Source organism: Caretta caretta, chromosome 1, assembly GCF_965140235.1.
Source record: "Caretta caretta isolate rCarCar2 chromosome 1, rCarCar1.hap1, whole genome shotgun sequence".
Taxonomy (NCBI): Eukaryota; Metazoa; Chordata; order Testudines; family Cheloniidae; genus Caretta; species Caretta caretta.
In genome coordinates, this window is record NC_134206.1 from 211,784,699 (window position 1) to 211,810,965 (window position 26,267).

The 26,267-nt window shown below is 50.9% G+C and overlaps 1 protein-coding gene and 1 non-coding gene across 5 annotated transcripts; both read right to left on the reverse strand.

The window, feature by feature from the left end:
* Positions 1-620: 620 nt before the first annotated feature.
* Positions 621-26,267, reverse strand: CHD4 (chromodomain helicase DNA binding protein 4). Of its 4 annotated transcripts, XM_048820545.2 has the most exons (40): positions 26,176-26,267; positions 24,665-24,816; positions 21,461-21,588; positions 21,058-21,249; positions 20,620-20,738; positions 19,981-20,222; positions 19,781-19,908; positions 19,470-19,605; positions 18,757-18,938; positions 18,353-18,592; positions 16,953-17,156; positions 16,647-16,852; positions 16,083-16,214; positions 15,712-15,808; positions 15,010-15,201; positions 14,710-14,910; positions 13,312-13,449; positions 10,328-10,449; positions 10,029-10,202; positions 9,595-9,736; positions 9,108-9,239; positions 8,889-9,006; positions 8,531-8,655; positions 7,944-8,181; positions 6,912-7,084; positions 6,551-6,734; positions 6,357-6,443; positions 6,103-6,191; positions 5,885-6,018; positions 5,426-5,570; positions 5,016-5,181; positions 4,512-4,621; positions 4,028-4,154; positions 3,715-3,792; positions 3,465-3,602; positions 3,261-3,369; positions 2,830-2,962; positions 1,620-1,815; positions 1,312-1,487; positions 621-1,143 (listed from the first exon to the last, which is right to left on the reverse strand). In XM_048820545.2, exons 2-40 carry the CDS (start codon positions 24,759-24,761, stop codon positions 1,126-1,128), a joined length of 5,748 nt encoding a protein of 1,915 aa, XP_048676502.2. In that variant the 5' UTR covers positions 24,762-24,816; positions 26,176-26,267; the 3' UTR covers positions 621-1,125. The 4 variants fall into 4 exon arrangements, with proteins under 4 accessions (XP_048676502.2, XP_048676496.2, XP_048676488.2 ...); XM_048820539.2 differs by lacking the exon at positions 26,176-26,267 and having other exon boundaries at positions 4,028-4,142; positions 6,551-6,731; XM_048820531.2 differs by lacking the exon at positions 26,176-26,267 and having other exon boundaries at positions 4,028-4,151; positions 6,551-6,731.
* LOC125630703 (small Cajal body-specific RNA 11) lies at positions 4,846-4,988 on the reverse strand. The gene has a single exon (XR_007354756.1).

Consider the following 26,267-nt stretch of genomic DNA (forward strand, 5'->3'; position numbering starts at 1 on the left):
TGACTCAGTTATGGGGGAGAAGACAGTAGCCATAGAGATCAGAAACTGGGCATAGCTTACTAGCACCTTGGGTATATCTACACTATGATAAGACACCTGACTCAGAGCCCAAATCATCTACAAGGGAAACAGCACCCAATCAGGAATGGCAGGCAGAGGAAGGGTCAAGTGTGAAGAAGGATCATTTGAGCTTGGTCGGGAAGTCAACAGCCCCTTAACCTGAGTCAGCTGACACAGGACAGCTGCAGGTTTTTAACTATAGCATAGACATACTACTTAGCATTTGTAAAGGTACAGAAATCAGGGACATGAGGGCCCTAAGCCGGCAACAAGCCTTTGACAGCTCATTACCTGAGCAGTAATATAAATGACAGATCTGCACTGATCACAGATTGGGCTGGAAAGGAGGTAGCAGCATCGCAGCATGCAAATGAGGATCTGACAATATTTCTGTCTTTGTGGAGCACAGAAGGCAGCTCATGCCACAGGATACCAGGGACCCACCCTGTGCCATGCCCCAGAAGGGCAAAGCAGCAGCAGCACTCCACCAGAGATTGCTTGTTTAGCTCCTGCTATTTCCGCCCTACAGCTTCTCGGCACAGCTACGAAAGACAGCAGAATAAAATACAAGGAAACCTTTATTTTTCAGTTTTATCAAGATTTTTTTCATCTTTTTTAGCTGTTTATTAGTGGACAAGTCCAGTCAGTTTTTGTATTAAAAACGATCTTGATGGAGGTAGCTGTGTCTCTGTCCTGACTTTTGCTTGGTCTCATCTGTACACTCGTCTCAGTAAACAAACTCAAAATAAGATTAAAACAAAAAACGTGGAACTCCAGGCTGAGGCAGCGAGCAGTGCAGCCTAGATTCTGTGTAACAGGACATGGCGCTGTGGCCTCCAGTCACTATGTACAGAGTCCATCATGTCCCCCTCTAGCCCTGACACACTCCTTGCTTGTGCAGGCTGGCGGCAGAGGGAGGAGTCTCCTCGCCCCCAGGGAGGCCCGTGCAGCAACGTCCAACAAGGGGAACAGCACCCGATCAGGAACGTCAGGCAGAGGAAGGGTAGCGTGTGAAGAAGGATCTTTTCAGCTTGGTCGAGAAGTCAACAGTACCAAGCCAAGGACTCATTGCTGCTGGGCCACCTGTGGGTGAAAACATGCATTAGGAGCTCTTACTGACAGCACCCGTCCAGCTGGGACACTCCCCATGGGTCCCACTCCCTCCCGCTAAACAACCCGATTGGAGTGGGGTGGATTAAGCGCCAAGAGGGATGGGGATCTCTACTGGACAGGGGAGGGGAGGATGCTTACCTGTTGGGGAGGCGGTGGGGGAGGAGGTTCACTGCTGCGGTTAGCCAATCGACTGAGGATGTTACGCTCAGACATCTGGAGGCGCACAGCCACAGGTGGGATGCGGGCAATAGTGGCAGGCAGCCGAGTCACATCTGCCTTCATGTCACTCAGAAGCTCCTCCAGCTGCTTCAAAACTGGAAGAGAAAGGGGTGTGTATTTAGAGGGGGAAGGGGCACCTGCGCAGGGGGAAACGGGTGGGGGGGGAAGGAGAGGAAATAGCAGCATAAGACAAGTCCACCTTTGCTCAGCACGATCTACTGCCTCACCTTTGTGAAGAACAGCATTGGCTGGCTTGTTCCCAGCCATTGACTCCTTGGACAGGTGCTGGTGGCTCTCCGCCAGACACTCCACCTCAGCAAAACGTGTATTGAGGGCCATAGACGGGTGCGATGGATCTTCTGACATGTTCAGATAGGCAGCTCGCCGCAGCTGCTCCTCAATCACCAGTGCCTGCTCCAGCAGCTGAGAGAGAAAGGATATATGAGAGCCTTGCCACACCACCTCCAGTTATTTCCTGCAGAGCAGCCTATCAAACACCTTCCTACTCCCCCAGATTCTAAGACTTACCTTCTGCCAACATCCCCACCCCATCTTCTCAGGCTTGAGCTACTGCAGCTCCTTCCCTTAGCTCCATTTCCCAGGCTCTTATTTATATTGGGGTAGTGCCTAGAAATGCCAGTCAAGGATCAGGTCCCCACTGTGCTAGACACTATGCACAAAAGAACTAGTCCTGTCCCAGAACAAAAAATCATCTCCTAAGCATCCTCTTCTCCATGCAACTATAGCTCACTTTTTCAGGGACTGTTCCCTCAGGTACCTTCATGGTTTTATCCTCTTTATCCCTTGAAGGAGCAAACAGACCACACAAACACATTCACAGTAGGTGTTCCTTGAAGGACCTTCAGGCCATTTCTTCCTTCCCTCTTCCCCCCTAAACCCCAGGAACAAGTGCTCTTAAGCAGGCAAATGGCCACTATTCTCTTTTCGGTAGGCAGAGCAGTCTGGGACAATTTTCATAGTAATTCAATCAGAAAAACAAACATGTTAACAAAACCAAAATAAAACAGTAACAAAAAAACCAGTTCTTGTGTAGTCTCCCAGGGCATGGCTAGACTAGAAGAAAAATGGTTTTATTGAAGCATGGGTTAACTTGTTTTAGAACTTTACTATAGCAGTGTCAATACAACATGCACTATCTATGCTAGGATTCTATATGTCAAACATGCTTTAAAATTATTTTAACCTAGTCTAGACATACCCTAAGAGGGCTGTAACACCAAGGAGCTTGAGGGTGGAGAAAGAAGAGGGAAAAAAACCAAACACCACCCCTTTGATGCCAAAGCACTCCCAATCCTCTTCATAGATTGCAGGAGAACCTAACAGTGGGCAAGCATGAAAGATAGCAATGCTCTCTTTATCCATCAGAAATAGTCTCAGATAGGCAGACGCCCTCAATTTTCTTTCTGCAGCTCCTACCTTGAACCTCCTGGCCAGGAACTTATTCTTGATCTCCAGGAAGTTGCCCCTGTTCATCTCACCCTTGAAGGGTTCATTGAGGATGGCATAACGTGGATCATTCTGAATGTCCTGCCAGCGGGCATAGCCATGACTGAGATAGAGGAGCTCAGGCAAACAAAGGTAATGAAAACAAGGGAACACATATTCCAGGCAAAGAGGATTCCATCTCCCTCACACCCAATGTGATACAAGAGACGAGACTATCTTACTCACTATATTGTAGCAACTCCTGTTAAGATCCCCAGATGGAGCTGTGATCTTGGTTGGGGTGGGTAAATATGAGGCTATCCCATTAACTATATTCCAGCCACCACTTGATAAGATCCCTTTATGGGGATGGGTCAGATTCCCAGAAAGGAAAAAAGGGTATTTTGTCAGAGGAAGGATACTTGATGATCCCAGCCAGGAGCCAGTAGTCATGGCGCCGGTGCCAGATCTCGTAGGTTTTCTTGGTGACAGTTGCTGCTCGTTCTTCATTTTGCCATAGAGAATGCAACTCTGAGAATGGGAAAAAAAGAAAAAAAAAGTCAAAAGGGATTTCACTAAGATGAGCAGAGGCAGAGTAAGTGTAGCTGCACTCAGGCCCCTCATACCAGTGAAGCCACCATCAGCTATGTTGAACATGAAGCGCTGCTTCACTGCCTTCTTGTGCCTCTCATCAAGAGAGTCCTTCAGCATCTCCCCATTCTGCAGCATCACCACATCTCTCTTGTCATCTTCCTTCTTCTCCTCTGCAGAAAGAAGGACCCATTAGAGAGAAAATAGAGTACCACAGTGCACTCACGAGGTACCCCTCTAGAAGGTGGAGAATTAAGAGGGCTGGCAGTACCCTACCACACTCACCCTTCTCATCCAGGTTGATGGTTGGAGGTTCAGCAGAGGGCTCAGTAGACACTCTATCTTCAATCTTCTCCACATCAGCTGCATGAGAAAAGAGTAATAGAAGCCATGAGATCAAGTCTGGTAGCTACAGAGGGTTTAACTGTTCAGTCTAAAACCTGGTCTGTTTCCGCAATCACAGCCATGTGATCCCCATTCACATTTATGTTTCAAGCCTCACCCTGACCAAAAGAGGATAGTAGCACGTTTCCAGAGCTGTACAGACAACTGGGGTCCTGCACATAGTTCTGGGCTTCTAACAACCTGCAACTAATACCTTTGCTTTCCATTTCCATTGGCTCCTCCTTCACCTCTGTTTCCTCTGGCTTTTTCTCCTCTGCTTCTGGGGGGTTCACTGGGGACTTTGCCTCTTGTGGGGGTGTCTCCACAGGCTGGGCACACTGCTGATGAGAGAAAGCCTGTTCACTCAAGGAGGAGCAGTGTATGGACAAAGCCTATGAAACCCCACCCATCACCGGAAGCTGAAGGCACGGTGAAAGACATCTGAGTGTGCCACAGAGGGTAGCTGTGGGAGAACAGAGTGCTGGAGAGAACAAAATAGGGCTGCTTCATACCTCTACAGAGTGTTAACAAGAAGATGCATTCTTCCTAGGAATCCCCAGAGTCTAGCTCTGTCCCAGGCACGGGGGGTGGGGTGGGAGTGTGGAGAAAGGAGAGAAGGGGACAGGGCAACAACAATAGGCACAACAGAAGAAGAGATACCTATAAAAGTATGACAACAAAAACAGCTACTAACTCACCTCCATTGGGATCTCTGCTTCAGCAGCAGGTAGGTTGGATTCCTTCTCAGACTCCATGGGCTCCCCTTGCTCCCTAGTACTGGCTCCTTCTTCCACCTTCACACCCTCTTCTGTGCCTCCCCCACCCAAGACCAGCATATTTTTATGAAAAAAAAAAAAAAAAAAAAAGAGACCATCAGTAAGCTGACCCTCATTGCAACTTGGTGCACCTTTCCCTTAGCTCCCACAAAATGGACCTCCACCCTAACTTGAACCACAATGGCACCAAAGCCCTCAGACCCCACAGGACAGATGCAGGAGTTGCCTGTTGGCCACAGCCCACCCAGGGAAAGGCAATGTTCTCTCGTGCCTTTAAGGGCATGCGCATCTCTTGGGGGCAGCCCTCCTAACCTGAGAGGCAGGTTGATCTGCGTCCACCCTAAGGTCCTCCCCACCACAGCTCAGGTGAGGGGAACAGCACTGGTAGGGGTAGGACGCGGGGCTATGCAAGGGGAAGGGTCTCACCAGGTGGAAGGGCAGGGGCAGGTGTGTTAGGCTGTGTGTCCCCTGGTGTGGAGGGTGTGGGGGTTTTGGGGGAGGGCGAGCCTGGCTGCAAAAGCTTCTTGTTCTCCTCTATCTCTGCCAGTTCTGGCATACTCCAGCGCCCATTCACATGCTCGAATTCCTGCACCTGGTGGGAAAGCAGAGAAAGACACATCATGGGAGAGATCACACTAAGTTGCCTCTCTAAGCAGGGTAGATGGGGATCGCTCAAGACACCACAGGCTGGGGAGTCCCCAAAGATGGGTGGGAGAGGAAGAGAGCAGCCACTTGTTTGTCCACTGCATACAAGAGCTCAGGGCTTCTGTGATAAGAGGATAAAGGGATGATGTGGGGTGGAGGGAGAGTTCAGCATTGCTCCACTAAGCACCCACCTTTTTGCGTATGAGTGACATGACCCCAATGCGGGTGAGGACATGCTGGCGGGACAGCCCCTCCCGTGGAACCCCATCTGCGAAGGTCTCCGCACCATCTGCTCCCGGCTCACATAGGTGACGCATGAACAGCGAGACGTAGGCCCTGTAGCAGTATTAGATCAGCCTGAAGGTCCAACATATACTGGAAAAGTTGCCTTGCGGCTCCTAGTCCCCAGTGACCCAAGCAACAGGCTCCTGGCTCAGACCTGTAAGTACTCCAGGACAGTTCCTGAGCTCCCTTCCCTTGGTTCAGTTTCCCCTTTGGTTATTCCTCCTCAGCCTCCCCAAACAGGCTTCTTGCCCCTGCAGCATGCAAGCCCCCTTTACCCCTTGAGCCCTCTGCTACCATTCTCACCCTTTCCCAGTGGGTTCACAGATGCTGCCTCCTCCCTTCCCTTGCCCAATGCAGAGACTCACTTGAACTCCTTCTCAGACTTGCCACGCAGGTCCCGGACAAGCCACTGGGTGGTGAAGGCATCCTGGGGTGGCATCCCATAGCGCATGATGGCATTAAGGAAGGCCTTGCGCTGGCGGGCATTGAAGCCCAGCACCTGGAAAAAGGAAGGACAGGTATAGTGAGAGCCCCAGGCACACAAACACATGGACTGAAAGGCCCTTTCCAGGGTACCACTTACTTCAATGTTCCCTCCCACACGGGCAAGAAGAGGAGGCAGGGGCTTGTCTTTGTCGTTTCTCAGGCCTTTGCGACTGGGCCGGCGAGCAGCTGGAAGACAGACAAGCAGTAAGAGGTACACAACCTACCACAGTGAGAACATTCATTCATGGCATCCTATGCTACATGGAGATGGACTGGAGCACCAAGCTCCCAAGCCAAGGTGTGCTGATTGCCACCTCCCAGACATACTGCCCAGGCTCCTAGGGCACCTACCTTCAGATCTCTCATCAAAATCCTCATCTCCTTCCTCAGAAGCCACTGAATAATCCGACTGGTTATCTGACTGGTCATCCTGCCAATCTGGAGGAGAAAAAAAAGTGAGCCTGACAGACCCTATCCTTGCAGGTCCTGTTCTCCCCAGCCCCCACAAAAAAAAAAAAAAATCCCTGTGGGTGTCCCTCTTGTACCTCTGTCCTCCTGGGAGCCGTCATTGTAGTTGACCTGCTTGCGGATACGTTTACCCTTGCCCAGGTTCCTAGCCAGGTCCTCCTGCTGCTGTTCATAGTGGTGACGCAGCAACTTCTCCCAGTAATCGGGGTCCACTGACTCTTCTTGCTTGATGATCTCCCGCTCCACCTCCTCCTCCTCCTGCTCCAGGGAGAGAGGGATACGATAATAGCCATGCATTCAAAACCCCCACCGGGGCAGATACCTGCTGCTTACCCCTCCCCACCACTTTCCAGAGGAACCCTACGCATGTCCACATCCTAGTCACATCTGTTCCTGTTTAACTCCTGCACCCTGGAACAGGAGGGGCAAGACACTCACCCCCATCTCTTCTTCCCGTACCACATACTGGGCCACCTTGAAGGAGCTGAGATACTCATTCATGCCCTGCAGCTCTGTGTCTTCAGTCTCATCCTGATTTCGATCCAGTAGTCGCTCGATTGCCTTGTCATCGTAGTGGATGACACTGCTGTCCTCACCCTCTTTGCTATCACCTGAAGGAGAGGAGCACAGTCAGTTGGTGTTGAGACTCAAGAGCCTTTTGGGTGTGTGCCACAGAAGGCCTCTCCATGAGGCAGCATTCAGCCCTCTTGCCATTCAGTGGAGGACAAAGCATCCCCACCTGTTGGGCAGCATCCCCACGACCAGTACTTATCAAAGTTCGGGTCATGACCCAGTATTGTGTTGCAGCATGTAAGGCACTGGGTCACCTTGCTCAGCACACAGGGACCCTAGCAGCTCTGGTCAGCACCAGCATGTTAAAAGTTGTGTCAGCGGTGCTGCCCAGCTAAGGCAGGCTAGTGCCTACCTGTTCTGACACTGCACTGTGCCCTGGAAGCGGGCAGCAGCAGGTCCAGCTTCTAGGCAAGGAGGCCACGGGGTGCTGCACACTGCCCTGGCCCCGAGCACCAGCCAATGGGAGCTGGAGGGGAGGAGGAGGGAGGGTGGTGCCTGCAGGCAAGAGCCGCATGGAGCTGCTTGCATGCCTCTGCCTAGGAGCTGGACCTGCTGCTGGCCGCTTCTGGTGGCTGCACTGCTGATCAGGAACCACCAGAAGTAAGTCCACACCCCAACCCCCTGCCCCAGCCCTGAGCCCCCCCAAAACCCAGTCCTTCCTGCACCCCAAACCCCTCATCCTCATCCCTAGCCCCAGCCCAGAGCCTGCACCCCCAGCCCCAGCCCAGAGCCCCCTCCCACCTCCTGAACCCCTCATTCCTGGCCCCACCCCGAGCACCTCCCACACCCCAAACCGCTCATCCCCAGTTACGCATCAACAAATTTTCTCCAACTGGGTCCCTGGGGGGAAAAAAAAAGTTTGAAAATCACTGCCCTAGACAACACCCAGGCACTCACCACCCTCAGTGGCCTCATCCTTGAAGAGCTCCTCAGTCCCGAACTTCAAGATGTCATCAAGCTCCTGCTTGGACATGGAGCCCGTCTTGGAGCCCAACCCTGGCCTCACCACCAGATGTGTTAGCATCATCTTCTTCTTGGCCACCTGAGTGATACGCTCTTCTACTGAAGCCCGTGTCACAAAACGGTAAATCATCACTTTCTTGTTCTGTCCGATCCTGTGTGCACGGCTGAAAGCCTGAGGGGGAAGATGTATTCAAATCAACCCCAAAACCAAATACTACACTACTTCACCCATCTGACCTTCCTGGGCTCTTTTACATAACCCTGACCTTCCTGGGCTCTTTCACTCTCCCCTTCCATTTCCTGCAGATTACCCTTTGGGAGCAGCCTTCCCTGCCAAATCCCTTCCAGCCGCCCCCTCCCCACTTAGTGCTTTGTTTCTTCACAGTGGAGTCTCCCCCTCCCCTGCCTGACTACATATATACTTCCTTCTCTCCCCTCCCTCCACTTTCTCTTTCACCACCTCTCATTCTTAAGGGTCACCTATTACCATTAGTGACTCTAATACCATCCTACAACCTTACCTGGATGTCATTGTGTGGGTTCCAGTCTGAATCATAGATAATCACTGTGTCTGCTGTGGCCAGGTTGATACCGAGCCCCCCAGCTCGAGTGGAAAGCAGGAAGCAGAACTGCTGAGCACCAGGAGCTTCAGGGGGAGAGCGAAGGGGATGGGGGAGAGCATGCGCATTAGATTCAACTCCACAGACTCATCACATCCAGCCCCTTATGCATGGGGGCAGTGTCAACCCAAAGGCCTAAAAATGGCATAGAGGATGTGCTGCAGATCAGCACTAAGGGTTAGCAGCAGATGTGGGGCCTCGAGCATTTGTGAGGTGAGGGAGGGTTCTCATTTTCTGTGGGGTGTATAGGGTTCCATACCATTGAAGCGATCAATGGCCTCCTGGCGCATGTTCCCTGTGATCCCACCATCAATCCGCTCATATTTGTACCCTTCATGTTCCAGAAAATCCTCCAAAAGATCCAACATTTTAGTCATCTGGGAACAAGGAGATAAAGCTGAGCAGGAAGATACCAAACTGGATTGCTGCCCCTCTCACACACAGGGTCCCCAGCCTCTGGGAGGCACTGCCCCATTACCTGTGAGAAGATGAGCACCCTGTGGCCTCCTTCCTTGAGGTTCTTCAACATCTTCTGGAGCAGCAGCAGTTTCCCAGATGCCCGGATCAGGGCACTACCATCATACATCCCATTTGGCATCTTTGGAGCTTCCTGGGGGAGGAATTGAAGAGGAGGTACATTTTCTCTTAAATTTCTGACTCTCGCACCACGATGGTGCTCAGCACTATCATCCTTTGTTCAACTGGTATCTTGCAGTTTGGCTCCTACACTCCCATTCCATTTCTCTTTCTTCCCACTCCTTTCTCTTATTGAATCTTCCCCTCCCTACCTCTTGTGGCCCCTTCAGAGACTCCCTCTGCTTGTCACTTGGCAGGGGCTGCACAGGGAAATAAAGGAAGGGCCTACAAACATCTCAAGCCCAAATTAAGGGGCAGGAAGTTCAGGCTCACCCCATGTGAATGGTAAGGGGCCTTGCTCAGAGGAGGACTGAAGGACTAGAACATACCATAGCAGCAACGGGAAAGAGGTAAGGGTGGTTACAACATTTCTTCAGATCCATGACCACATTGAGCAGGGAGACCTGGTTGCCACCACCTCGTGCATTCAGTGCCTCAAAGTTCCTTGTCAAAATGTATTTATAGTATTTCCTGTGAAGAGAGAATCTGAGTCACTAAGCCCCCATCACAAAAGGGCTGATAACACCCACACGCACACCCCAGCTAGCATCAGTCCAGCTCCTGGCACTACCTAGGCAATTCTTCCCTGCTAGTGCTACCTATACTCTGCCAACAGTCAGTCATTATTACGTGAGTGTGTAAGATTATTCCTCCCTGCCAGTGGCAGCAAGAATTCTGGATCCCGCCCAGTATGTCCAAAGCATATGGACCTAGATAAGGCATAAGTTGGTCTCAAGTAGCTCCTCCACCCTCCCATGCTCACTTCTGCATGGGGCTCAGCTCCACCCGGACAATGAGTTCAGTCTTGGAGGGCATGTTCTTGAAAACATCAGCCTTGAGGCGCCTCAGCATATGTGGGCCCAACATGTCATGCAGCTTCTTGATCTGATCCTCCTTGGCAATGTCTGCAAACTCTTCCAGGAAGCCTTCCAAGTTACTGCAGGAAAAACAAGCACTCAGGGCAGGAGCCGCAAGGGAAGGAGATGCAGGTCCACAGGGAGACAAATGGGGGGGAGGGGGCGAGGGAGCAGACTCGGTCTGGGCCTGCATTACAAGACATACTGGAATCTCTCCGGTGTCAGGAAGTTGAGCAGGTGGAACAGTTCCTCCAGGTTGTTCTGCAGAGGGGTTCCTGTGAGCAGTAGCTTGTGCTGGAGGGAATATCCATTCAGCACCCGGAAAAACTGAGAAGAAAGAAAGGAAGGGAGTCAATGGACTCATCCAGGTAGTCTGCAGGTCCCCCTTTCCAACACAAGATACTGTGCCATAGACGAATATTCCTTCCAGAATCAACCCTTCAAGCCAGGGTTCATCTTAGATTACAGGGACAGTTACATACTGCACCTCCTGGCTAGTGTCTTTACAGAAGCGGATCTCATTCACACATTGCCTAATACTCACTCCTCAGACCCGCCTGGGTGAGACCCTGCTGTAGCAAATTCCCACAAATCAAGAGGCATAAAGGAAACGTGCAGTATCTGAACTGCAGACTCTTCCAGCCAACCAGCCTTCTCCAGACTGACATTGTCCAGACTGACATATTGTCCACTCAACCTCCTCCTGAACTGGAGTCCTACATTCCTTCAGGCTCCCTCCCTCTCAAAGAGTTTAAGAGACCCTGGCCAAGTAGATCTAACTATTATTGGCAATTTTTAATGAATTGTGAATACTAGGGAAGTTCCAGAGAACTGGGGGAAAAAAAGTCAAGGTTGTGCCAGTATGTATAAGCAGTAAACGAGGCTGGTTAACCCAACAAGCAGTCCCAGGCAAAAACATGGGAATGCTGAAATGGTACTCCAAATTAAACAAGTATTTATGCCAGTCAACATGGTTCTACGAAAAATAAAGTTGTCAGACAGACTTGATACTTTGAAATTAAGTTTAGCTGATAAAGGTTACTGTTGACACAACATACTTCCACTTAGTACTACATAGCACTGATTAAAATGTTAGAAGTATAACAAGTCAATGTAGTCCACCTGAAATGGATCAGAAATGGTCTAAAATAGATCTCTAAATGTAGTTAGTAGGGTGTCATTCTGATGGGGATTTCTTTTGAATTATTTAATAGCTTTATTATCTGGGAGAAAACATGAAATTGCTGATTAAGTTTGTAGATGAGTTTGGTGGGGTGGAAATCATGGGAACGTTGTTCATTCAGAACAACCTAGCTTGCTTGTTTTTAAACAATGAGCCCATAAGAACACTTACAAGGGATGTGTTAGATCAAGGGTGGGCAAGCTTTTTGTCTCAAGGGCCACATCGGGGAATAGAAATTGTATGGCAGGCCACGAATGCTCACAAAATTGGGGTTGGGGTGTGGGCTCTGGGCTGGAACCAAGGGGTTCGGAGGGCAGGAGGGGGATCAGGGCTGGGGTGGAGGCTGGGGGTGCAGGTTCTGAGCGGCGCTTACTTGAAGTGACTCCCGGAAGCAGTGGCATGTCCCTTCTCTGGCTTCTTGTCAGCAAGTTAAAGAAGTATGGGCTGGATGAATGCACTATAAGGTGGGTAGAAAGTTGGCTAGATTGTCAGGCTCAACGGGTAGGGATCAATGGCTCCATGTCTAGTTGACAGCTGGTCTCAAGTGGAGTGCCCCAGGGGTCGGTCCTGGGGCCGATTTTGTTCAATATCTTCATAAATGATCTGGAGGACGGTGTGGATTGCACTCTCAGCAAATTTGCGGATGATACTAAACTGGGAGGAGTGGTAGATATGCTGGAGGGCAGGGACAGGATACAGAGAGACCTAGACAAATTGGAGGATTGGGCCAAAAGAAATCTGATGAGGTTCAATAAGGATAAGTGCACTTAGGAAGGAAGAACCCAATGCACAGCTACAGACTAGGGACCAAATGGCTAGGCAGCAGTTCTGCGGAAAAGGACCTAGGGGTGACAGTGGACGAGAAGCTGGATATGAGTCAGCAGTGTGCCCTTGTTGCCAAGAAGGCCAATGGCATTTTGGGATGTATAAGTAGGGGCATAGCGAGCAGATCGAGGGACGTGATCGTTCCCCTCTATTCGACATTGGTGAGGCCTCATCTGGAGTACTGTGTCCAGTTTTGGGCCCCACACTACAAGAAGGATGTGGATAAATTGGAGAGAGTCCAGCGAAGGGCAACAAAAATGATTAGGGGTCTAGAACACATGACTTATGAGGAGAGGCTGAGGGAACTGGAATTGTTTAGTCTGCAGAAGAGAAGAATGAGGGGGGATTTGATAGCTGCTTTCAACTACCTGAGAGGTGGTTCCAGAGGGGATGGTTCTAGACTATTCTCAGTGGTAGAAGAGGACAGGACAAGGAGTAATGGTCTCAAGTTGCAGAGGGAGAGGTTTAGGTTGGACATTAGGAAAAACTTTTTCACTAGGAGGGTGGTGAAACACTGGAATGCGTTACCTAGGGAGGTGGTAGAATCTCCTTCCTTAGAAGTTTTTAAGGTCAGGCTTGACAAAGCCCTGGCTGGGATGATTTAATTGGGGATTGGTCCTGCTTTGAGGAGGGGGTTGGACTAGATGACCTCCTGAGGTCCCTTCCAACCCTGATATTCTATGATTCTACAAGAAGGCATGGCTAGGCAGTTCTGCATGCTGCCCCATCCGCAGGCACTGCCCCTGCAGCTCCCATTGGAGCGCGTAGGAGCCAGAGCGGGGCCATGCTATGACTTCGGCAGGACTGAGCCGCCTGGTGCGGCCCTGACCCAGCGCCCTGGCTGGAGCGGGGCAGAGTCACGTAGTGCAGCCCCGACCAGAGCGGGGCTGAGCCATGTGGTGCAGCTTGAGAGCTGGCTTAACACTGCTTGGCCCACAGGCCATAGTTTGCCCACCCAGTGTTAGATTCTTTTATCACATGAAGTCCTTAAAATCAAGATTGGATTTTTAAGACATTATGGAGCTCATCTGAGAATTATGGGCTTGATCAGGAATTACTGGGTGACATTCTCTGGCTTGTATTATGCAGATTAGGCTAACACCCCGATCTGGCCTTTAAAAAGCCCCTATAAATTGCACCACCTTCAACCTCCTGCCATCACTCCAGAACTCCTTCTGTACCTTAGATTGATTGTTCTTGAGCCGGTGAGCTTCATCCACAATAAGACAGGCCCAGTCAATGGAACCCAGAATGGCCATGTCAATGGTGATCAGCTCATAGGAGGTGAGCAGCACATGGAACTTCACAGATGCTTCCTTCTGCAAGGAAAAATGAGAGATCAGTCATAAGGGAACAGGGAAGTATAGGTACAGCCCCAGGCCTAAGCAGCAAGGGCAGGTCCTGCCCTTGCATCAGGCTGCCCTGACCATTCACTATCATTCAAGGCTTCAAGAGTCAAGGTGTTAATATCAGGCACTGAGGTAGTTCCAACTTGGACAAATAGATTTTACCTCCTTAGCAACCATGTTCAGTTAGATTTAGGATTCCACAAGTTACTGTTTAAGGAGGCTGCTGAATACTTGCCAAGCCTCATTCTAGAAGAGTCCACTGTTTAGAAAATGGATGAAGAGAGGGAAGGAGAATGCTAGGGAAATGGACAATTACTGAAGAACAACTTGGCGGGGCGGGGGTGAGAATGGTACGGCCAGAGAACTAAATCCACGCCATACAACTCTAGTTAGTTGAAATTGTTTTAGTGCTGCCTGGAGCTTCAAGGAGTTGTCAACATGGTTCCCATTTCACTGCCACTCTGTGAAAGCAGAGGAATCCAAGCTTCCCTATACTGCCGTGGAAGCTTTGAGCAGCAACATCACCCCGACCAGGCTGCCTGTCTGTAGGTTTGGCAAAGCAAGCAGTCGGTTTAAAGGCTCTTTTCAATTAGAATGTTCAAAAAGTTATTTACTGGGAAAGCTGGAATGCTACAGAAACTAACAGCTGTGGTAAGGAAGGTTATTTATCTATCAGTGAAAGGAAGCAAGTGGGGGGAGGGGGGAAATTTTCAGCCCCCTAGTCAGGTGGAACGAATATCAAGAGGAACTATGAGGAACTGGCCCTTTCAAGGCTCCACATGGAATCAGAGCTGCAGTCTCTGTGAGTTTACTACTTTGCTCTTATCTAGTGCTATAGATCTCAAATTCCTTTACAAAGTAAGGTCAGTGTCATCCACTTTACAGATGGGGAAATGGAGGCAAAGAGAAGGGACTTCCTTAAGGTCACACAGTGAGCCAGTGACAGATCTAGGAAGCCCTAGTCGCAGCCTCCCTTATTTGTTACTGAACTTGGAGTGGAAACGTCTACAACATGAGCTGCACCTGTCCTACCAGGAATCTGACAGAGAATTTATTTCACAGAGGATTGCCCACCAGCCCTTAATTAGCAACCACTTTCACTTAGTAAGGCCCAGATCAGAACCAGGTTTCTAGAGACTGAAGTCCTCATATCCCTGAATTCTCAACTCTTAGAAGTGAGCCAATGTGCTGTAACCGTGGCTTAACTGGAGTCAATTTAAGGCTCTTTACCTTCATCCTGGATGCCTTCTTTCCCCCACGTATGGCATTGTCCTCGAAGGAGAACTCATTCTCCCGGATGATGGCCCGGCTGTCCTTGTCCCCAACGTAGGTCACCACATACATGTCTGGAGCCCACATCTCAAACTCCCGCTCCCAGTTGATAATTGTGGAGAGTGGGGCACTCACCAGAAAGGGTCCCTTTGAGTGGCCCTGGGGACAGAGTCATCAGGAGTGTTACAGAACTGCATCCCACCAGCACAGGAGAGCATTCCCATAGATATGTGGGTATCAGCCACTTTTGCTCCTCACCTCTTTGTACAGAGAGTACAGGAACACAGCTGTCTGCACTGTCTTGCCCAGCCCCATTTCATCAGCCAAGATAGTGTCTGTGCCCTGTGCCCAGGAGAAGCGCAACCAGTTCAGCCCCTCCAGTTGATAGGGGTGCAGCGTCCCTCCTGTTACATCAAGGTACTCTGGCTGCCGGTCATACTTCACCGTTGGCTATAGTAGGAGGAGAAAAATGTTGAGTCCCTTTGCACCAATCAGACAACAAAACAAAAACAAAACCACACAGCCACCAAGACTTCTGTTTCCTATGCATCAGACTCCAGCTTGTGCCTCCATAATCCTGCCACTGTCTCAACTGTGCCTGAACAAGCTCTCAATCCCCCATGCCACGTGTCTCAACTGTGCCTGAATGGCATCCCATCTCGAGCTCAACTTTGGAAACCGAACCCTTCCTATGACAAGCCAGCTAGTCCCCTCCCCAAATGGCAAGGTAAAACTGAATTTAAAGGTTCTGTATCCTCTTTAACCCAATGGGGGGGCTCTCTGGAGACAATATCCTTCTGCCTTCAGCTTAGTAATTTACTGATGTGTACGAGTCAGATGCACCAGCTGGCATCACTAGTGGGAGAGAAAGAAACATGCTTCACACTCTACCCCTTAAGATGCAGGTATCCCACACATCCCAGAACCCACCCGCCCCCCTAACAGGGAGTAGTAACTTACATCCACTGTGGGTGTGTCTGGGGGCCTTTCCAGCTTCCGCATCTTCACCTTCTTTATCTTCTTGCCAGGCCGACCTTCTTCACCTCTCATCAGCTCCCTGTACAAAAATATTCTCTGGGTGTGGGTGGGGCTATGTGAGTTTAATGGAATTTGCAGGAGACACCAAATGGGGAGGGGCTGCAAATAGCAAGGAGGACAAGGAAATCATCCAGAGTGTCCAAGACACAAGCCAACCCCGAAACACACTGCAAGGCAGGCACAGGGTCTCTGCTTTATGGAAAAAAAGAGTCAGTAGGGGCAGAATGATTCCTTGATCCCCTTCATCCTACCAATCCTGAAGGTCAGGTAGATCCCCCCCGCCACCCTCTTACCTGTGATTCCAGTAGGCCTGTTTGTAGAGGTCATAGTCCTGCACCTCCACATCCTCACTCTCCCAGGAAGCCTGGTCATAGGGAAGGTCCCTCCATTTAATCAGATAGTGGACATTCCCCTTCTTATCCACACTGCAGAGAGAACAATAAATCTCAAGCGTGGGAACCAGCCTTCAGCCAGCCCACCCCTTGCACAGAGGGGAAGGAAGGTAGGAAACAGAAGGGGACGGAGTAAGAAAGCAGCCATGTCCATAATCTCCAGCACAATTGAAATCAAATCCCCTTTCCCACAGAAGGGGATCCAGTTGATCCTATCATAATAGGAACCCCTGTCTTTACCTGTAGTGCATGATCAACCTTCTTTCTGCCAAGTGTGACTGATATCTATGGTTAGGGTCTCAATGGATCTTATCACAATGGGTCTTCCCCTCCCATGACTGAATTCAGTGGATCCTATTCCATTCCCGTAGTCATGCTTGACACTCTTGAGAAAGCCTCCCCACTATCTCTGTAGGCTGGAATCCACTGGATCTTGCTGTGACAAATCCTTGCTCCCTCCCTCACCTGTGGTTGAGGATCCGGTGGATCATCATCCACTCAGGCTTGATCCCATAGCGATAGAAGCGCTCCTCCATCTCAGCGAACTTGGGGTCCTTGTTCTTTCGCTTGCGGCTCTTCTCCTCCTCACCCCCAAAGTCCCCTGAGGGTGGCTCATCCATATCATTCTTGCGCTGGTAATTTCGGAACATCACTTGGCAGTGCAGCTCCAGCTGCAGCCAGGACAGACATATGGTTAGAGTGGCATCACGCATCCCTCCCACCACACAAAGGTAGCGGTCCATCCCTTGGGCAAGCCAAGAGCCCACTAACCTGCAGCTCAGACACCCACGAACAGTGCCAATAGGACATGCCCTGCCATTTGACGAAGAACTGCCGCTCAGGCCGGCCCTCTAGGGGCTTGGGGGAGGGAGTGTTAGGGTCTGCATCAGTTGGTCGGGGTACTGGTGTGGGCAGCGGGGGCTGGCCCCACTTCCAGATCAAGATCTTCTGCACCTTCCCCTTCAGCGATGGGCACTGGAGAAGGGAGACAGGAGGTGGTTATGTCAGAATTTAATACAAACAACCCCCACTCCCCACCAGCATTTGTGCCCTTGAGACACATACCAATAATTTACACATCCCCTTAAGTCATGGCTTCACTGAGCCAAATGGATTTTGCTCTCAAACTCCTCAAAGCCTCTGGTGCTTGAGTATCTGTGGCTTGTCTCTGAACTTTTGCTAGTTTGTCATTCTTCCAGGATGGAGGAGCCCTTAGGAGTGCAATGTTCCTGGGGCAGGTGGCAGGTCTGGCCCTCCTGCTGATCCTTGCAGATGTCGTCTTAGAGCCATGTAAACCCATATAGATTCTATACGGAAAAGAAGCTACTAGACTGGATCAGCCCAGGGTCCACTTAGTCCAGTATCCTGCTTGATGGCTAGAGGACAATTATGGAAAAACCTACCCATAAAGGAAGTTTCTTCCTAATTGGTCAGAGGTTGGAATATGCACTGAAGCAGGAGAACTTGTATACTTCTCACTGTGGATCTCCTCAATAGCCACATATACATTCAACACCATTTTAAATTCTTTTCTTAGTGATATCTTGTGCAGTAAGCATCTATGCCTGCTCTGTTCTGGGATGTGAGGCCTCTGCATATGACACCAAATCTGCAGCCCACATAGGTAATTCACACCCCACTGCAGGGATGCTGGAACAATTTGTATAGTGGGGGTGCTGAGAACCATTGAACCAAACTGTAAACCCTGTATATAATGGAAACTACTTCAAGCCAGGGGGTGCTGTAGCACCCCCAGCACCCCTAGTTCCAGTACCTGTGCCCTATTGATAATGAACTCAGCTAAATGAACACCACTTTAGGATTGAATAGTTTTAACCATGGCCTTTGTTCTCAGATGTGTTCAGGGGTCCAGGAAAGTTGGAGCCTCAGGTCCCTGGAGCCATGTCGATGGAACCATTTTGCACATGGTAGCACAAGTCTGCCCAGCACTGGGATCCACGACCATAGAGCCCCTTTCTGAAGTCTAAATAAGGTAACCAAGCTATGAGGCACTGTAAGGCTGGAGGAGAGAGGCCCCAAACAAATAAAGACAGAAAGAAATGGGCAAGCTAGAAGAGCAGTTACATCCCTGAGGGAACTACACAGCCCTGAGACAGAGAGGGATACCACACCCTGTGGAGGTGGGGCAAATGGGGGTAGCAGAGACTCACAGTGCAGCGAGGGCACAGCCATTCCCCATTAGGAATCTCTGGCAGTGGGGGATTTAGACAGTGAATGTGGTAGGAAGAGGGACAGGCATCACAGCAGAGCAGCTCCCCTCCATCCTTGCAGACCCGGCAGAACTCCATGTGGTGATCATCCTCCTCCTCAGGGTCTCCCACAACATCCTCCAGGATCTCCTCGCCTTCAGAGTTATCCTCCTTTGCCTCCCACTGGATCCCCTCCTTCTCCTACAGCAGAGAAGAAAATTAGCCCAGGGTATAGAAAACCCCCCACCCTCCTGGTGCCCCCAGCCTCCCACCATCTCTTCAACTTAGCCTTCTGCAGAAACAGGGAGTACAGAACCCCCTTCCTCCATGGTTCTTCCCTTGGGTGTATAAAATCTGGTACTTACACAGTGTGGGCAGCTCCATTTGCCCTCTGGGGCTTTCTCCATGTCTGGGTCCAGGCAGACCATGTGGTAGGCACGGGGACAGGTGTCACATAGGATGATTTCTCCTCCCTGCTGACACACCTCACAATAGTCCTGGTGATCTGTCTCATAGCCATCCACAGGAACTGTGGAGTCATCCTCACCTGGAGAGGGTGGTGGTTACAGTTACACATCATTGGAAGTCATTGGCACTGGCAGAATTCCTTCCTGCAGCAGTGGGGATACCCTGCCACACCAGAAGGCTACATAGGGGGAGAGACATTGCTCCAGATCCAGAGAAAAAAGGCAGGAGCAGGCAGCTCTTGCTCCACAATAGCCAAGGTGAGTGGAAACAGAAACCCAGGATAGGGCAGCAAAGCAGCTGTTGCCAACTGCAATAATTGCATAGGTCCCTTCATGTCTTATACTACCTTTGGGACCCAAGGCAGGATTGCTTCTCACGGTCCCTTCCTCAGGAATTAAACTCTTCAGTGCTAACTGTGGGGGAGACTCAAGTTCCCTTCCCTTTCAGCAGTCTTACCCCATTCCAGTAGTTCATCCACCCCGAGCTCTCTAAACAATTCTCCTGTCCAGGGCTTTAGAGTCCTTATACACCAACAGCAGACAATTCTCGTATCTCCCCGCTCATCTCCTTAGCTGTGCTCCATCCCCAGAGGAGCACTGTACTTGGATACCTTTCTTTTTCCTTTTCCCAGCCTTGAGTTTCTTGCGGCTGCGGCTGCTGCGGCTAGTGGATCCATCTGAAACAGAGTAGCTATTGATGCTAGCATCATCAAAGTCTGATTCCACATCCAGATCCTCATCTTCACTCTGGGGAATGCAGGAAGAAAGAATGGTGAGTCAAGCAGCTATGGTTTATCAGCCTCCTACATCCTTGGACCATCCTCATGCATTGCATGTTGGGAAGCGTGAAGCTGGTCAACTGCAAGTTCCTGCCATCATCAGTACCCCCTAATGGGGAGAAAAGGGAAGAAGAGTCACTTACTGATGATCTCTTACGCTTGGAGCTAAATCCTCCCAGTTTGATTTTCAGAGGAGCCACCTTCTTGGTTTTGGGTTTCTTGATATCAGGAACACGAGGACTGGCCTTGGGCTTCCGTCGGGCATTAGGCCCTATGAGTGAGAGAGATTGTGAGACATCTCTAGCTACCAAATTCCACCTCTCATCCTGGTTTTTCATCTCACCTTTGCCCTCCTTGGTCTTGGCCTTACGTAGTGGCACATCAGCAGGGGGCTGGGGCAGGACAGCATCCACATTGGCCACCATGCTCTCTACCACAGCCACAGCCGCAGCCGCTGCAGCCGCCACAGAGGCCCCTGAACTGCCTTTGAAGGGGTTGTTAGTGCTGAACTCTCGCCACTTGGCCCCCAGCACCATCATCATCTTTGAGACAGCTATCTTAGGGTTCTTGGCAGCTATGAGTGGCCTGTGTGGGGGCAAAGAGGGAGTGTTACCGAAAGGACATGGATACTGGATTCCCCCCCCCCATCACAGGAACTACAATCCAGCCTAACCCCAGGGATACTAGCTGCTGCCACCCTCCTGAGGAGGAAATATTTCTAGCTCTGGGAGAAGAATGATGTCTACATTAGAGCAGAAGGGGGCCTGAAAATATGGACTTGTGTCCCTGCTTTACAACTGACAGCAAAACCATGGGACCAATCACTTTATTGCTGTCTCCATTCCCCCTTCCCTGGTGGTAACTGTCACCAAAAGGTGGGCATTTAATGTCTAAAATGCTTTGAGGTCCTGGGAACAAGGATATTTTGTCCTGTTTCCCTTCTGCTCCAGAGGCCCAAAAGCCCCATCGGCTCAAAGCTTACCTGACAAACTGGCTGAAAGCCTTGTAGTTGGTGAGAGTGCGGTAATCCTCCTCTGTGAAGATATGATCAATGTCCTCCATACCCCAGTCTTCCAGGAGCTGAGCAGATGATTTGGGTTCCTGTGTAAAAGGTGACAGGCAGCAAGTCCCAGGGTGACCAGATACAATGGAAAGGGATTTAGCTTCTATATACTGCAGGCAAGCCCATCAGTCTGGGGGTGTGTGGGGGAGAAATGACAACTCTGGGTCAGGGGATTCCCCCTCAAGATCTAAGGGTGAGGGGAAAGTAATTTGGGAATATGGCTCATATGGGCCAAGTCTAGAGAACTGAGGGAAGAACAAGCAGGACAGCCCCCGTGTGCCATTGTAAGGGGGCAATGTGATGGTCTCGCCAGGTCAGATCTAGGAGATAGGGCAGCCTATCGCCCCACTCTCTCACCTTTGAGTCATCATCTTCCTCTTCTTCCTCCTCCTCCTCCTTGCGCTTGGCTTTGTTTTTCTTTTCCTTCTTGGGCCCTAATTTCTTCTTTTTCTTCCTCCCAGGGGTGTAGTCACTGCCCTCACTGTCTGAGTGCAGCACCTCCTCTTCTTCCTCCACAAACTCATTCCCTTCACCAGAGCTGTCCCCTAGCTGGGGGAAATTGGGAAGAGAGAAGATCAGGCAGCTGTGAGAAGAGATCCAAGAGGAGTACTCACTACACCCTCCCGCACACTCCAGGGGGTTCAAACCAGGGGTCTCTGCCTCAGGCTGTGCAGCAACAGGAATGACTGCCTATGTGCCCAGTCTTCAGGGCCTGTTCCATGGGAGAATCTCCCCTCACACTCAGCCCTCCATTCCTCACCTCCTTTTTCTGACGCTTGCTAAGTTTGGGCACTTTTGGTTCCTTCAGCTTCTTGGGCTTCTTTTTCTTCTTGATTTTGGGAGTTTCAGCCTCTGATAGCAACTCTTCCTCTGGCTCTTCTTCAGGCTCTGGAAGGGGATGTGTAGGTAGGGGAGAGCAGAAAAATTAGGAAGCATGGATATATATCCAAGCCCCACCATCATGCCCTTTGGGCCACACTACACAATCCAAGAGTGCTGCATCACAGCATACCCCACTCCCCATACAGCTCAACTGCTTCTTTAACTCCTTGGTGCACACGTGCAAATCCACACATTTGTCTTAGCCCTGTCTAACAGTGTCCAGTAACAGACTGATCATACTGTACTGAAGCGGGCGAAATCAAAAGCCTTTAGACCCTCATAGTGCCCACATCATTATTTACCCCAGTTAGCACACTGCTCCTTCTCCAAGCAAAGCCACACATGTTATTTAACAGGTTAGGAATTTCCTTAGCCCAGCAAGCATAGCAAAAATGGAGTTAGGAGATACTGGCCACATGCAGAGGACTCAGCAGTCAGATGTGAGCAGCCCCAATTGGTAAGGGAGGAAAAAAGCAAGACAGGAAGCCCCCAGCTGATCTTTGGGATAGGCAGCATGAGCGTAGCAGAAAGCTCAAGAGAACCAGCTGATCAGGGATGAGGGCATGGGCTCTATCCCAGAGTCCCCAGAAGAAACTCCTACAGGACAGGGGCCCTACAATGGCAAGCAAGGAACAAAACAGTCAACTGCAACTGGTTCTTCCACTCCCACCTGGGCAGCTTCTGTTCAGGGCAACTCACTCACCAGATCCCTGCCTCAGCAGCCAGCCCACAAGCAGTGCTTTCCCAGCACCACAGCCAGCACACTCAGTCCTTCACTGTTGTAATGCATGCCAACTCTCCCCCACCCACAAAAACACACTCCCATCTGTGTTCTCTCCCCCTCCTTCCCACACAAAGCCCAGAGAGCAATGGACAGCCAGACAGTCCTTTCCTTTGTGACCGGATCCACAGCAGCCCAACCACTCATCCTCTCTCCCTCCTCAGCCACCCCACCCATTACAGAGTGAAAGTTACTCATTCTGCCTCCAAGGGAAAATGGCCTCCTGACCACAGAAGCAAGGCAGGATGGGAGAAGCCACAGCTCACAGCAGATGCAGCCACCGGAGAAGAAGGGGCACAGAGGAATGTGCTCAGGATGGGGTCCATATTCACAATGGACACAAATATATCCCCTTCAAGCAATATTTGCCTGTATCTTATCTACCAGGACAGGCCCCCTATCCTTCCCTTCCAACCAGTTCTGATTTAGGGCTTTATCAGCCCCCCCCCCCCACTGATTTCACCCAGTACATTCCCTGAACCTCTTAAATTCCCAGTGACTTAAGTAAGTGGCTCTCAACCTTTCCAGACTACTGTACCCCTTTCAGGGGTACACAAGACAAATCAGACCCTTAAGTTTCACCTCACTTGAAAAACTACATGCTTACAAAATCAGACATAAACATACAAAAATGTCATAGCACACTAGTACTGAAAAATTCCTGACTCTCATTTTACCACATACCTATAAAATAAATCAGCTGACATAAATATTGTACTTACATTTCAGTGTATAGTATATACAGCAGCACAAACAAGTCTTTGTCTGTATGAAATTTTAGTTCATAACTGATTTTGCTTGTGCTTTTTATGTAGCCTGCTGTAAAACTAGGCAAATATCTAGGTGAGCTGACATAATCATGGGTATGCGTACCCCTAGGGGTACACAGAGGTCTTCCATGGGGTGAGAACCACTGACTTAAGTGACTTCCCTTGGAAAGACTCCCTGCCCCAGACTCACAAATGGCTAAGTGTGGGGGGATGATTCTAGAGCTCCTTTCTAGAACTCCTATTTTACAGAGTGGTAAAATGAGTGGTACATCCATACAAGTCAGCAATAGAACTGGGAATAGAACCTGAGAGCTGACTCTCAGGGTAGGTCTACACTCCCCACTGGATCTGCGGGTAGCAATCGATATATCAGGGGTAGTTTTATCGTGTCTAGTCTAGATGCGATAAATCGATCCCTGAGCACTCTCCCATCGACTCCAGAACTCCAGTGCCGCAAGAGGCGCAAGCGGAGTCGACTCACTGCTGTGAAGACGCTGCAATAAGTCAGTCTAGGTACATCAACTTCAGCTACGCTATATTCATAGCTGAAGCTGTGTACCTTACATCAACTCTCCCCCCCCCACCAGTGTAGCCCAGGGCTTGGTCTCCAGAGCTGTAACTTCATCCCCATTCTCCACACAGACTGCAGTTATAGTGAAAACCAGGTATGCGGCCTGAAGAAGCAAATACTAAGGCAGGGATTCTCAACCTTTTTCTTTCTGAGCCCCCACCCCGAACATGCTATAAAAACTCCATGGCCCACCCATGCCACAACCACCATTTGTCTGCATATAAAAGTCAGGGCCAGCACTAGGGGGGTAGCAAGCAGGGCAATTGCTGGGGCCCCATGCCACAAGGGGCCCTGAAAAGTTAAGTTAGTCAGGCTTTGGCTTCAGCCATGGATGATGGGGCTGAGCGCCCCAGGGCTCCTGCCCCTCACAGCAGGGCTAGGACTTTCTGCCCTGGCAAGTCTAATGCCAGCCTTGCTTGGCAGACCCCCTGAAACCTGCTCACAGCCCCCCAGGGGCTTCACACTCCTGGTTGAGAATAGGACTAAGGTGAACAGTGTAGAATGATCCATGGGAAGCCTGGAGAGTAGGGTGTGGTGAAGACAGAAAGTGGGTCATGCAATAGCCCAAGGCAGTTTCCTCTGGACTGTCAGCAGGTCTGAGCTCCCAGATGGATGAGAGGAAGCCAAAGACACCTTGCCCTCTCACATACTTTTCCTGCTCCCAGCCATGGTACATATACCTTGCAGGCACTCAGATGCCCCATTAAAACCAGACTCCCTGCCCTAGGGACCTCCAACAGCCTGCACTAGCTTGGAATAAAACAAGTTCTACCTCACTATAGTGTGCAGACCACACCTTTTAAAAAGGAAACAGTAAAGAGACCCAAATATTCTAATCACCTGTGCTCCTAAACAAAACTCCTCCCTGCACATCATATTTTACGTGCATCACCCATTCAATAAAATGGGTAGAACAGACCCACTACTACTCCCTTTTACATCCTATAATGCCATCTATACCTGGGTGCTGAGGGATGCTGTTATTCAGCAGGATTTCCATCTCCTCATCATCACTGCCAGCAGAACAAGGTGATGGGGATCCAATGCCCGATGCCATGTCCTCCGAATTAGGGTACTTGGGCTCAGACAGCTTCTGCAGCCCTGTCTCCTTCCTGCCAGTCAGGCCAGTAGGTTAATAAAAACGCAAAAAAAATTAGCTATGATAATCAGCATGAACCCACATCCCCATGCAATAATCCTGCCCAATGTACATCTGTAGTGAGCTTGGAAATGTGCAGCCTACAACATAAGGGCTGAGTAGGGAAGTGTGGAAACGCTGAGACTGAGCACTAGTTCAGGGTCCTGATGAAGGTGGTTTTGTAGCTACTGGGAATTAAACTGTACCATGAATTCATTTCATGCAAAGGGCCATCAAATGGCAGTCTGATGGTAACAGCGTCCAAACCCTTGCAATATGATGCCAGACTGGTACCAGTGCTGTAGGGTAAGGCTAAGTGGAGTTTTGTGACTTTTAGCCAATTGGTCGCAATTTAATTCGAGATAGTTAACACACTTGTCAAAGCTACTCTTGATGGTCCCAAACTTTGGTGGTTTACATCTCCAGGGAGCCAGCCGCGGCTGAGCGACAAGCGGGTGCAGCATGGAACAAGTGTTTGGGGAACAGCCAAACTCGCCTTTACAAAGAAAGTGTTCGCTGCCTTAAGCTGCCGATCAATTCATGAGGTAAAAACTCCAGCGAAGACAAGCCCCTAGCGGTGCGAGGGACCCGCATCGCAGCCCCCCCAACATTTCCCATCGTCAAGACGTGCTTTTAGGACCACCACCACCACAAAAAAAAGCCTTTTCAGTACCCGGGGGATTCACGTCCCACCCCCCTCACGGAGCCAGCAGAGCAGGACGGGACAATGTACAGAGATGCCCGTTCAAGGAGCCCCACCACGCCCCCGGGAGGCTGACAGAGGCCCCCCGATTTCACGCAGAGAAAACAAAGGCACGGCGAGCCCGTGGCAGGCACCGCGCGGGCTCCCGGCGAGCCTGCCACCCCCCCGCACACACACACACACACGCGCGCGCGCGCGCGCGGGGGGAGCCAAGCAGCAGCACGCGGCCACCCGTGCCCCTCGCTGGGGGCGGGCGCAGCTGCGGCTCGGGGCGCGCGGCCAGTCCCGGCGGGCGGGGCGGCCCCATGAGCAGGGCCGTTCCCTGGGGGCGGTGGTGGTGGCGGCGGTAGGGGGGGGCGAAGGGACGCGAGCCCCTCGCTCGCTGGTGCGAGGCGGCCCCAAGGCAGGAGGGTCCCGAGCACCGCGGCTGCCCCGTGCCCAGCGGGGACACACGGCGCCCAGGCCGAGGTCGGCGCCCCCGGGACAGGACAGCTCCCGGGGTCGGGGGCGGCTCGGCGGCAGCGGCGACAGGACAGGGGCGGGAGTCGGCCCCATGAGTGGTTGCAGCCCCCGCGTCCTGCCCTTTGAAGCAATTTGCGGGTCGTGTCCGGTCCCTGCCCCTCTCCTCACCCAGCTCGCCCCCCGGCTCCTCGCTCTCGCTGCCGCCGCTGAAGGGAAAATGGCCCCGGCTCCGGCACCACCTCTTAAAGGGGAAAAAGCCC

Bases quoted from the DNA above. Each gene is read 5' to 3' on its own strand.
- CHD4 (XM_048820545.2), bottom strand. From the start codon at position 24,761: ATGGCATCGGGCATTGGATCCCCATCACCTTGTTCTGCTGGCAGTGAT. The intron at 6,735-6,911 runs GTGAGTGTCTTG...CTCTCCCTGGAG, and splicing joins TACGGGAAGAAGAGATGGGG to CAGGAGGAGGAGGAGGTGGA. The intron at 2,963-3,260 runs GTATCCTTCCTC...CCTCTATCTCAG, and splicing joins CTCCTGGCTGGGATCATCAA to TCATGGCTATGCCCGCTGGC.